Source organism: Neovison vison, chromosome 1 (assembly GCF_020171115.1).
Source record: "Neovison vison isolate M4711 chromosome 1, ASM_NN_V1, whole genome shotgun sequence".
Taxonomy (NCBI): domain Eukaryota; kingdom Metazoa; phylum Chordata; class Mammalia; order Carnivora; family Mustelidae; genus Neogale; species Neogale vison.
In genome coordinates, this window is record NC_058091.1 from 191467605 (window position 1) to 191480948 (window position 13344).

The 13344-nt window shown below is 38.9% G+C and overlaps 1 protein-coding gene across 20 annotated transcripts in view; it reads right to left on the bottom strand.

Moving 5' to 3' along the window:
• Nucleotides 1–13344, bottom strand: part of PAM (peptidylglycine alpha-amidating monooxygenase) — a 282570-nt gene that overhangs the window by 114221 nt on the left and 155005 nt on the right. For all 20 annotated transcript variants that reach the window (XM_044264740.1, XM_044264805.1, XM_044264795.1 and 17 more), the window contains exon 4: nucleotides 2915–2972. In XM_044264740.1, coding sequence (XP_044120675.1) covers nucleotides 2915–2972 — 58 coding nt within the window. The remainder of the gene's footprint in view (nucleotides 1–2914; nucleotides 2973–13344) is intronic.

Sequence of the window (13344 nt, forward strand, 5' to 3'; positions counted from 1 at the left end):
TTGTCTCTTTGGCAAAACTGCATTGCCATTAGGGAGTGAAGAAGAGGAAATGAAAGCATAATTGTACTTGACATGAGGAAGACGGAGATGGGCTGCTGCTGTATTCTGGCTCCATCTAACCATTTGATAACTTCTTTCATTTCTTCTTTCATTCACTATCCTCACATCCAAACCAATTATGATTTTAACAGCGTACAGTAGGGGAGCCCATAACTAGTAAAAAGTCCTGGCGTGTTCCTTGATCTCTCTGACCCTCTGTTTCCTCTTCTACAAAATGGCTTACTTATGCTTTGCTGGCCCTAAGTTTCTTAGTGTCTGGTAGATCCTTAGTGAACACGTGGTGATGAGCTGATTGTATGAACACAGATTCTCTATAAACTATCGTCCTACCATTTGATTAAATCAAAGAAAGACCCAAATGTTCCTGTCTTTGTCTCTCTGACTATAAAAAGGGACTACCTTCAAGGTTGACCTAAGAATTAATGAGACAATACATGTAAACTTCCCCTTACTTATTCCCTTATATAAATGATTGTTTGGTATTTCTCTTTGGTTTGCAAATTTTCCAGTTCTACTTTGCTTACACCTAAACAGCGATGGTTGCCGGACCATGTAAGATAATGGTAACCACAGATTGCCCGGAGTTAGTACATTAAAGGACTTGGACAAGTGACAAAATCTTTAGTATTCATGCAATCCTCTCAGCAAGAAAGAGAAGGAAAAAGATACTGAAAATAATTATAAATCTGACAAGCTCCTTTAGAGACCTTAGAACTAGGAATCGTTTAATCTTAGAAGGCAAGTGCCTAAGAAAATGCAGAAACGCTTAGTACCCGAGTTCTAATATAGCCCTTTACGAGTTTTCTATGAATATTTTCCGAATATATATTGAGTTGTACTTTTCAATTTTAATTTATGTGAAAGTAAACACATTTATATTAGGAGGGCAATAACTCATTCCAGGATATATATTTACAGTCCTTGGAGTAACCAGCTCTGAAATCATATACTACTACCACCCTCCAGAAACAAATCAGTAACCTATTAATGTGAGACCTGTAATGTTGTTATGAAACATGACTACCATATTTATACAGGTATGGAGACTGGCCTTCTAAGCAAATGTGAAACAAGGCCAGTCAAGATTCTGTTGGAACTTGGAAAGAAAACATACAATCAGTAAAGAAAAAAACTTCATGTAAAAATGCCTTTCAGCAAGTAAATATTATTTTCTCCTAGGCTGCCAAATATGTGGATATGAAATTGAGGAGAGCTTTATTGTTGATATTTTATTATTATTTTTTTTAAGATTTTATTTATTTGACAGAGAGAGATCACAAGTAGACAGAGAGAGAGGAGGAAGCAGGCTCCCTGATGAGCAGAGAGCCTGATGCGGGACTCGATCCCAGGACCCTGAGAACATGACCTGAGCGGAAGGCAGCGGCTTAACCCACTGAGCCACCCAGGGACCCCTATTGTGGATATTTTAATGATGAATTTGTATACCAAGTCACATTCAGCATTATGCAAGGCACTACAATTAACAATTTAAGTTATTCTCTATCTTTAGAATTCAGGATCTGGGAGTACCATCCTTCCTACTTTTTTTTCTTAGTAATATTCGATTATTGTGCAGAGTAAGGACACTCAGACAACCCTCAACGTCCCATCTTAGGAATTAACTATGGAAACAAATTTTTAGAGAGTTGCTTTAAGTTGTATTTTGTGTTGGAATTGCCACCAAAGTGGGTGGGAAAACAAATATACTTTGGTCTGGCTTTTCAGGTCTATACTGCATATTCCTGTGGGGACACCTCATGAAAATTCATCCTCAGATGGCCCTACGGTGACTGTACACATTTTATAATTCACATAATAGCCATTTCAGACAGCCCACTTGATGATTAGTTTCATGGGACTAAAGCACAACTCTCATTACCATTATTTTCTCTCCAAAATCAACATCTCAAACCAGAAAAGTAAAGCAGGGGGAGAAAAAGAATAAAGGTGTGAATAAAAATGCCAATCGCACCTCCTTCCTAAATAGTTAAAAGTCTGTCATCGGGATATTTCAATTCAAACAACCTAGATGGGGGCACCTGGGTGGCTCAGTGGGTTAAAGCCTCCACCTTCAGCTCAGATCATGATCTCAGGGTCCTGGGATCAAGCCCCGCATTGGGCTCTCTGCTTGGCGGAGAGCCTGCTTCCCCCCTCTGTCTCTGCCTGCCTCTCTGCCTACTTGTGATCTCTCTGTCACATAAATAAATAAAATCTTTAAAACAAAACAAAACCAAACTAACCTAGATGAAAACAGATGGCATTTTGTCATTTTTCCTATCTGATTTAAAGCCTCAGCCAGGGTAGGTAGGACCTGCCATTTATGAGTCCTTTTATTCTATAATATAAGCAATAGGACCAATGCTCCTTCCTTTCCCCCTTTCTCCCTCCTTCCTTTCTCTCCTCCTCTCAATCTCTCCTTCCTTCCTTCTTACCCATCTATGGTTTGACAGGCAAAATCTTAAGTTCCCTGATGTTGAGTCTAAGTACAGTCGATTTATAGAACGAACCACCAGGTAAATAAACAGTCTGTTGAGTGGAGTGGAATTAAGCATTCGGCCACAGACAGAAAGCCAATACTATACAAATGGGACTCCATGGCATTGGCAACCATGGACATCTGCATGCAAGTCCTTAACTATTATTACTCGTGAATCTCTCCAGATGCAGTTTGTAATCTTGTCTCTGAGTGGCCCTCTCTCGTTTGTTTCTGCATTAGGCATGATAAATGCATTTCAGAGACTGACCGTGAAAGATTAATATGCTCATAACCGTCAAAGAGAACCTTTCACTGATTTCAAATAGCTGCCCTCCCTTTAGCCACCCACCCCGGGCACACCACCCAATTAATACTTACTCACGAAGGCTTCCTCATCCACAGGCAGACGCACTGACATGCAGAAGTAGGTATCAGACTATTAGGGAAAGAAAGATAAAAAATCGAATGAATCTGCTGCTAGTAAAGGAGAGAGAGAGAGAGACAGAGAAAAAGCAAACAAACAAAAACAGTAAAACCGTGACTGAAAAAGAAACAAACAAACAAAAACAGTAAAACCGTGACTAAAAAAGAACTACTACTGGCCCAATGAGGTAAAGTTGCCTGCCAGTGGGGTGTGACCAAGTTAATGGAAGGGCCAAGTCTAGAACATAGGCACTCCAAACATGTTCTAGGACTCTTTCCTAATTGACTTCAAATCCTATCGACAAGGCCAATTGACACGAGTGATATTTCTTGTACTGTCCCAGTTAAAAGACAACATTTTAGATGCTTCTATAAAAAGAGAGAAACACTTTAATGCACTTGACTTTAAAGTGGTATAGGAGTTAGTGTTGACCATCTTCGCTATATGCGTAATTAAATATTTAATTTCCAGAATCACTTTACAGCTGCTCAAATATTAATTAGAGAGGGACAATGAACAAAAGTTGGTCTTAAACTATAATGTTTGGTTGTTCTCCCTTACTCTAATCTTCTTATGTAGTACATTGAAGAAATCAACATTCACTCAAGTTATTCTTTCTTTTCCAACAACTAATCTCTTATCTAACTGGTCATTTTTCCACCATCAAATATATTAACATTAAGAATTTTTAGTGATAAAAATTGCAACTTAAAGAGAATGGGCTTCTGTCGACCTACACATTCCACTTCCTTAGTAGAAGATCCTATGCAGTGAACTGTGTGCCGTGGTTGATAATATGCACAATATAAATATAGACTAAGTTCATTTAATAATTCATACTTCATGGATTACTACTGTACAGTGCTAGAATCAAGAGACTCCATAAACATGAACAGAGATCATCTGTATATCAATAAACCTACTAGATAGCCCTGAAAAATTGTGAAATTTGTACCTCTTTTTTTTAAAAATTCTGTCCTGGGTGGAAGTTCAACTATACCTGAAATCACCACCTTAAACTTTGTGAGAAATAAGATTCAGTGTGTAAGATTTTATATATGCCATTTTTTCCCAATTACACAAACTGTTTTCTTAAAAGGCTTTATAATTATTCCAATTCACCTTTATTTTGCTAAGAAGGAAATGTGCTGGGAGATGTTGATGGTTGCACACCAAGGAGGTGAAGCTGCATGAATGACAGAGATGTGGACTGTGTAACCAAAACCTGAGACATGTAATGGGAAAATAATGCTTAAAGATCTTATAATCATGTACGACACTGTTGATAAAGATTTTTCCAATCTCTGAATTACTACTGTCACAAAACCCCATTCTAACATAAAAAATAGAAAGGGGAAGATTCTTTTCTATTTGGCCCTCCTGAGCTATGAGTAATTCAGGGCTGGAAACTATCTGTGGCTACTGTAGCCACTGTTGCTACTGTTACCATTGCTAAGCAAACAGTCAATGAATGCTTATTATGTGTCAGGCATAGTTCTCCACGAACTCTAGCAACTAATAATTAAAACAACCAAACATCGTAGGTAGCTACTATTAGGAACTCCACTTTAAAGATAGTAAGAATAATAACTAACATTTACTGAGAGCTTACTACGTGCCAGCACTGTTCCAAACACTCCATATGTCTTAACTTCTTTAATCCTCAAACCCAAATTTGTGATAAACTCTCTCTCCCATTTTCCAGATGAGGAAACCAAGGCAAACAGTGGCTAAGTAACTTTTCTGTTTGTTCTAGCCAAAACCTGCCACTAGGCAGGTAGGCTCGTGACGCCCCTCTTAGTACAGCTGCTTTAGAAAGCTGGCAATTCTAAATCTTTGCTCCACCTCTCTGAGATGTAAATCTTCCATAACCCAGAACGGTCTTCTCATATCCAATGAGACAATCCTGCTCTGGTTCTCAGCCAGTGGATGCCTTGTTCTAACACACATCACTGCTTCCTGTCATAAAGATACGAGAGGCTTGTTTTTCCTCTAGACAGGTACCAGTGAGTAAACCCAGAAGGTCTCATCGCAGGGACCACCCACCTAATATTCCTCAGTGCTTTTCCCTTAGCATCCCCCAGAGTCCAAAGGTCTTCTGCTCCTTGTTTTGGCAGAGTTGACTTCAGTTCACATTGGACCTCCTTCACTCCTGTAATGGTTATTTTTGAAGAAATCTGTCTTTACCACGTTAACTCATCTCCACCTAATTTACCTTTTGACACTGGTAAGTGTGGGAGCTGGAATCTGTACCGAAGTAGCCTGACTAATGCATTACAGATCATTCAAAGTACTATGAGCAATTAATGACTTAAAAGGAAATATGAAAACAAAAGTCAGTTTAAAGAGCTAAGTACATATTTATAATAGGAAAGGATAAAAGGCTGCAATTAAACTCAAACCAAAGTTCTTTTATAGTTGGATTTATCTTTCATTTTATTATAAGCCACTTCAAGTTGTTTTTGGAATAGTTAACTTATAGGACTAAATACATATATCAAATTCAAAAAGTCGGTTCTTTTGATTAAAAATAAACAACTAAGAACACTAATGCTTGCATGTACAGAATAAAGGAAACTACTATTTATTTATTTATTTTTTTTTTAAGATTTTATTTTATTTATTTGAGAGAGAGAGACAGTGAGAGAGAGCATGAGCGAGGAGAAGGTCAGAGAGCGAAGCAGACTCCCCATGGAGCTGGGAGCCTGATGTGGGACTCGATCCCGGGACTCCAGGATCACGCCCTGAGCCGGAGGCAGTCGTCCAACCAACTGCGCCACCCAGGCGTCCCAAGGAAACTACTATTATACTCAGAATCGATCAGAGCCATATTGTATTCTTATTCTTATCAGCAGTTGCGCAATTCTTCTACCAATTTTTATTTCTCAGCTTACAACTTCTCTGATAAGAATAAATTCAGATTTCAATGATTTTTGTTGTTGTTGTTCCGTTGAAGCCAGTTTAAAAAAAAAATTAAGAAGAGATGAGGGAGATCCTCTGCAGAATAAATAGCATTTGGCAAAATTATTTGGGGAGAGCAAAGTCTGTATTATACATTGCATCAATGGTGTCCCATGCCCCATCATACCCTGATTTAGGATTTTACTTATGCCCCATTTTTCAAGATAAAGAATAATTCTGTTAGAAGAAAAGAAGGTAAAACCTTTTTCTTTTCCTAAAAATGAGCACACTAAAAAAATACAGTGTCTATTAAATCAATAATTAGCCTTCAGCTGAAAGCTCTGAAGACCAGTTCAACAGAACAGAGAACAACAAAAAGTAATTTATTCTTTTCTCTGCAAGTGTAAAAGGTGTCAGTGAGTTTGTTCTATAGTATTCTGGTAATACAGTTTGCTTCCTAGAATTAAGTTGAGAGCTCAAGGTCTATGTAAGGAAGGTATGGCCGTAAGGGTCATTTACATGGTTTAACTGGAGAAGCAATACCTTAAAGATGTCTAAGAGCCAAGTTCTGTCCCCCTTAGGCTGGGTGAGTCTGAGTAAGCACTCTTTTTGTGTTACTTCATTTTCTTCTCACAATTATGCTGTGAGTAGGACTAAGAGGCAATGAATCATTTTTTACAGAAATGGAAACAGATTCACAGAAAGGTTATTGATCTACCTAAGGCCACCCAGGTAGTTAGTGTCAGAACAAGGATTAAAGGTCTTCAAGTTTACACCTTCAAGATGATTAGAAACAGCTATGTGTCTTTCCTGCCATTTTCTTGCCATTAACCTAGTTTCTTGCCATTTTAGTCTAGTTAAATGTGATTCTGGAGAGTCCTTTGAACCTTCATACCTCTTTTTCTCTAACTATGAGAGTAAATGCTATATTTAAAATTAAATGCAAGGCTCTTCGTAAGTAAATGAATAACTTTTTTTTAATTTTTATTTTTAACAAGACAGGTAATTTGCTGAAGAATGGTTTAGACAATAGCCTTTGCCAAACTATTATGAACTCATTATAGTGCAGGGAAAGAAAGATTTTTTAGGTGATTACAAAATACTGTTTCATCAATATAGGTTACTTTCTATAGCAAGTTCCAAGAAGGGATGTTTACTTTAAATTTAAATTCCATGCTGTAAAGCAGTAGTCAGTATAAGAATTTAAGGCTATAGGGGCGCCTGGGTGGCTCAGTGGGTTAAGCCGCTGCCTTCGGCTCGGGTCATGATCTCGGGGTCCTGGGATCGAGTCCCGCATCGGGCTCTCTGCTCAGCAGGGGGCCTGCTTCCCTTCCTCTCTATCTGCCTGCTTCTCTGCCTACTTGTGATCTCTGTCTGTCAAATAAATAAATAAAATCTTTAAAACAAAAAAAAGAATTTAAGGCTATAATAACATGTAATCACATACTTAACTACCACCAACCCTGAGATGAAGAAACTATTTATTTATTTATTTATTTATTTTTAAAAATATTTTATTTATTCATTTGACAGAGAGAGATCACAAGTAGGCAGAGAGGCAGGCAGAGAGAGAGGAAGGGAAGCAGGCCCCCTGCTGAGCAGAGAGCCCGATGCGGGACTCGATCCCAGGACCCCGAGACCACGACCCGAGCCGAAGGCAGCGGCCCAACCCACTGAGCCACCCAGGCGCCCAAGAAACTATTTAAAAAAAAAAAAAAAAAAAGCCTTCTGAGTCAACAATATTAAGAAACCTGGGACAATACATTTCTCAAAGTAATAAAACTTCATGAACAAGTAACCGGTTATGTTTTTCTTTTTCTCAGGATAACCACAGAGAACACCATTTAACAGTACCCTGATCAGATAACTATAACCCCACACCCTTTGTCAACAATACAAACCAAATTCAACTGACTTAAACATATGATCAATATTTAACATCTGATACCTTGTCAAAGGAAAAACATTTACTGAATGCAATTGTACTTTATTCTAGAACTTCCCATCATAGTCATTTCCCATGATAACACTGCCAGGCAAGTGTTTCAGACACTGTTTTAAAGGTATAAAACTGAAACTCAAACAGGTAAGTAACTTGTTTGTGACTAAACAAAATTCTTGAAACTGATGAAATGGAATTTGAGCCCAGTTCATTAAAACACTTCTCTGCCCCAAATAGGAAAATAGCTATTAAAAGGTTGTTTTTCAAATCTCTCTAATATTTGAAAAGAAAATACCAGTTCTTAGACACAACTTTAGTTGTTTCCTTGAAGAAGGGGAGAAATGAAGGAATCCAAGACACATAAAATTTAACAAGAAGTTTTAGTCCAAGTCCCCTAAATTTTCAATAACATCTGAGAGTATCTCATGAAAGCCTGTTGACAGACTGCAAAGAACTAGACTAGAGCCACAGCGATTTAATTCTGTCATTATTTTGTTTCTGCAAAGTAAAGCTATTTGAAAGCCTATATGTAACTCAGATCAGTGTTTCTCTCTAACATATTCCGAAGACACAAAAACAGCACGTTACTGCCCATTATAATAGTTTCTTCATTTGAACACACTGTCCCAGAAAGGATGCTTCCATAATTCAACCCAAACTACCAGTACAACCTTTCACAAATTTTCCACATATCATCATCATGAATCTTATTTTTTCTCTCTGTGGGAAGAACGTAGTATCTGAGCTTGGTGCCAGGGGAGTGTCTGTAAAATACTGTGGATTCAAACTGCTAACATAAGGCTCAGATGTACAAAAAGGGAGAAATAATGTGAATCTAGATAGCTGTGCTTCCTAGGGCTCTCCAATGTGGCACATCAGCCAAATCTGAATCAAGAGGGATATGATATTGCTGATGCCTCTTTACTGCTGCTCCTGGGAGTGAGCCAAGAAAAGCACATTTTTCTGACAAAAGTAGTGTACCAGAAATGAAAGTTCTTTATTGCTAAAGAACTTCTATTATATTCTATTATTACCCATTTCTTAAAAGGTTTTATTTAGTTATCTGAGAGAGAGTGTGCATGAGCAGGGAAAAGGGGCAGGGAGAAGGAGAAGCAGACTCCCCCACTGAGCAAGGAGCCCAACAGGGAGCTCATTCCAGAACCCCAAGATCATGACCTGAGCCGTAGGCAGATGCTTAACTGACTGAGACACCCAGTCGCCCCTATTATTACCCATTTTAAACCAAGACTTCTCCAATCAAGAAATACAAATGGCTATCAGACACATGAAAAAATGCTCATCATCATTAGCCCTCAGGGAGATTCAAATTAAAATCTCATTGAGATATCACCTTACACCAGTTAGAATGGCCAAAATTAACAAAACAGGAAACAACATGTGTTGGAGAGGATGTGGAGAAAGGGGAACCCTCTTACACTGTTGGTGGGAATGCAAGTTGGTGCAGCCTCTTTGGAGAACAGTGTGGAGATTCCTCAAGAAATTAAAAATAGAGCTTCCCTACGACCCTGCAATTGCACTCCTGGGTATTTACCCCAAAGACACAGATGTCGTGAAAAGAAGGGCCAACTGTACCCCAATGTTTATAGCAGCAATGGCCACGGTCGCCAAACTATGGAAAGAACCAAGATGCCCTTCAACGGATGAATGGATAAGGAAGATGTGGTCCATATACACTATGGAGTATTATGCCTCCATCAGAAAGGACGAATATCCAACTTTTGTAGCAACATGGACGGGACTGGAAGAGATTATGCTGAGTGAAATCAGTCAAGCAGAGAGAGTCAATTATCATATGGTTTCACTCATTTGTGGAGCATAACCAATAACATGGAGGACAAGGGGCGTTAGAGAGTAGTAGGGAATTTGGGTAAATTGGAAGGGGAGGTGAACCATGAGAGACTATGGACTCTGAAAAACAGTCTGAGGGGTTTGAAGTGGCGGGGGGGTGGGAGGTTGGGGTACCAGGTGGTGGGTATTATAAAGGGCACAGCTTGCATGGAGCACTGTGTGTGGTGAAAAAATAATGAATACTGTTTTTCTGAAAATAAATAAATTGGGGAAAAAAAAAGAGTTCTCTTGCAGACAATAGGATTCAGTAACACCTTGCTTACATTATTTAAAGAGTGTTCTTTATTTTGATTCAGTTGTTCGTGAGACTGAAATATAGTGGTTTCTACAGAATAAGTAGTTAATAACATCAACTGCATATTTAAATTAATATGGAACAAACAAAACCATCTGTTCACACAAAACCAGTAATTTTTGTTTTGGGAAACCAGAGGTACCATTCAGCTTCTAGTGCTGAACACTCTGATTTGATCCTGATTAGATAATACCCTCACAGGCCCTTATATTGTTTGTACTTGAAGGATCCCTGCAGACCACCTTTCTCAAGGAGACTCTCCAATGTGGTGACACAAACAGGCATACAAATGGACAATACGACCCAGTTTTACCCAGGTATGTTTACTTCTGCAGCTGTTTGCAAATGGTTGTTTTCTGTGAATAGGCCTCAACCCATAGAGATATTATATTGTGTATGGCTTGGTCTCTGGTCTTTTCTCAGCCATCCCTTGAGCAGTGAAATCATCTCGTGGTAGCAACTGTGACTTTGTGCCTTCAAGTTGTTGCTTGCAAAGCGAGCAGTAGCCTCTTTTTTTTTTAATTTTTTTATTTTTTATAAACATATAATATATTTTTATCCCCAGGGATACAGGTCTGTGAATCTCCAGGTTTACACAATTCACAGCACTCACCATAGCACATACCCTCCCCAATGTCCATAACCCCACCCCCCCTCCCAACCCCCCTCCCCCCAGCAATCGTCAGTTTCTTTTGTGAGATTAAGAGTCTCTTATGGTTTGTCTCCCTCCCGATCCCATCTTGTTTCATTCATTCTTCTCCTACCCCCTTAAGCCCCCCTGTTGCATCTCCACTTCCTCATATCAGGAGATCATATGATAGTTGTCTTTCTCCGCTTGACTTATTTCGCTGAGTGGTAATCTCTTGACCAACTGAGACCATGCACAGTTTAAATCCAATCCAGACAAACTGTAGAGGCTCCACAAAAGCCCTTCATTTCCACACAGGACTCACTTTGGGTTTATGTTTTTGTTTTTTTTTTAAAGATTTTATTTAATTGATATATTAGAGAGAAAGCAAGACAGGGAGCGAGCAGAAGCAGGGGTGGGGAGGAGAAGATTCTCTGCTGAGCAGAAAGCATGAGTTGGGGCTCCACACAGGGCTCAACCTGGGGCTGAATCCCAGGACTCCCGGATCACGACCTGAGCTGAAGGCAGAAGCTTAACAGACTGAGCCACCCAGGTGCCCCCTCACTTTGAGTTTAAATAATTCGAGTTCTGCGAAGTGGAAACCTCAGGCATGGTGGTCATGCTGCTAGTCCAACAAGAGAAAGGTTCAGAAAATGATGAAGTCTCTCCGACAAGGACCTTAGTTAGGAGAGGAAGGAAGAGATTGGAAAATTGTTTTTTCAAAGTTTTCTTTTAATTGATCCAGTTTGAAAACGGAATCCAATTGCTGTTTCCCAAAGTGATTTTAATGCATGCGTACTAAGCTTAAACTGACACAGGAGTCTGTATTTTCAACATCATCCTACTATAAAAGAAAGCTAAAGCAAAGGAAAATTAGAGCAGAACACAAATGCTTTTCTGGAGCAAATCGCAGGTTTAAAAAGGCTACCTCTCCAGGCAAACCAAGAAACAGACTCTCTACTACAAAGAAGGCGAGGGTTGCTAGAAAGGTGGCGGGTGGAGGACTGGGCCAAATGGGTGATGGAGATTAAGGACGGCACCAGGTATGTAATGTAAGTGATGAATCACTAAATTCTACACCAGAAAACAATACTACAGTGCATGTTAACTAACTGGAATTTAAATAAAAATCTGGAGAACATAAAAGAATCAAGAAAGATAAGACTTTCTATTTTAGATGCTGTATTCTATATTTAAAAGCATAACAGGCTATTAAACGTCTTCAGCAATATATATTTATGTTGCAAAGTTGGAAGAAGATGAAGAATAAAAAACCTTGTAATTAAAAAAAAAAAAAACCCAAAATCTACCTCTCTAAAACCAGAACTTAAGATACTTAAAGAAAAAATCCATTAAATTGTCACTTTGTGTATACTCTATCCTAATTTTCCCTCTGCTCTTGTCTTTCCCTTAACATATACATATAAAATACGTGGGCATCTGAGTAGCTCGGTCATGACTTGAGCTGAAAGCATCTGCTTTCAGCTCAAGTCATGATACCTGGGTCCTGGGATGGAGCCCTGCATGGGCTCCCTGCTTGGTGGGAAGCCTGTTTCTCCCTCTCCCGCTCCCCCTGCTTATGTTCTCTCTCCCTGTGTCTCTCTCTGTCAAATAAATACATAAATAAGATCTTTAAAAAAATACATATAAAATATGTTTTTTATGTTTATATTCATTAAGCAGTAATAAATAGTCATATTGAGAATTTTATGTTAAAAATGTTCCCAAATTGACTAAAAGAAAGCATTCTTCAAAATGCTCTACTCTTGTCCTAAACGTTAGGTTGTAAGCTCCAGCCCCATCAACTTTTTGGATGTTTAGTCCAATCTAGAATGTAATCTTCTTGTCATAATGTCTGCCTTGCATCCTAAGCATATACAATAATATCTGGCACATACTGGAAGCTCTATAAATATTCGCTGAATTTTGCCTGTACCTTCCTCCTTTGGTGGCAAAAAACGGACAATTTAAGAAAGGCCGAAGTGAAACCTGTATTATAGATGCTGCCTAATTAGGGTTTTACACAGCATCCCTTTTTCATATGAATTTTATCCTTCAGTTGATTCATCCCAGAATCCCATTTGCATTTTTAAACTATAATCACACTATGGCTGATGATGACAAGATTCTTAATGCCAAGTAGCTCAAGTGGAAGCTACTTCCTGGCAAGGGCTCTTCTTTGGGAATTACAAATCTGTATGAGCAAATGATGAAGGAAAAAATATTTTGGTGAGTGAACATCTGTCTTAGAGCTTTCACACACTTTTATTTAAGAGATAACAGAAAGGAACATACTAATAACAGTAGATAATTAATCACTCGGGCCACAACCAGTGATGACAATGGAAGGATCCTCCTTGGATTTCTGATTCTGGGGAAGTTCTGTGAGAGGAAACTCCTGTTCTCAACAGGGCTTGCTGATGACCTCTACTACGTACCTCCCCCAAGCTTAAGCCAGTGGTTTATGCTTTTCATCCAGTTTCCCAAAAATGAAAGCTTTCTGAACCTTGTGCCAACATTAACTTGCCACAGCCACACCTCTCTCTTAGCAGCAGACTGGAAAGGGACTATCTCAAGTCTGTTTGGAGATACTTCAGAACAGAAAGCTCTCACAGTCCCTACCCCCAAAGAGCACATTTCTAAGCTACGAGGCTTACATTTGATTCTAGGACAATATGGAGTCATGGAAGAGAAGTTCTGGAATTCAACAGGTCTGTCAGTTACTTTACTACTTGAAATGCATTCTACT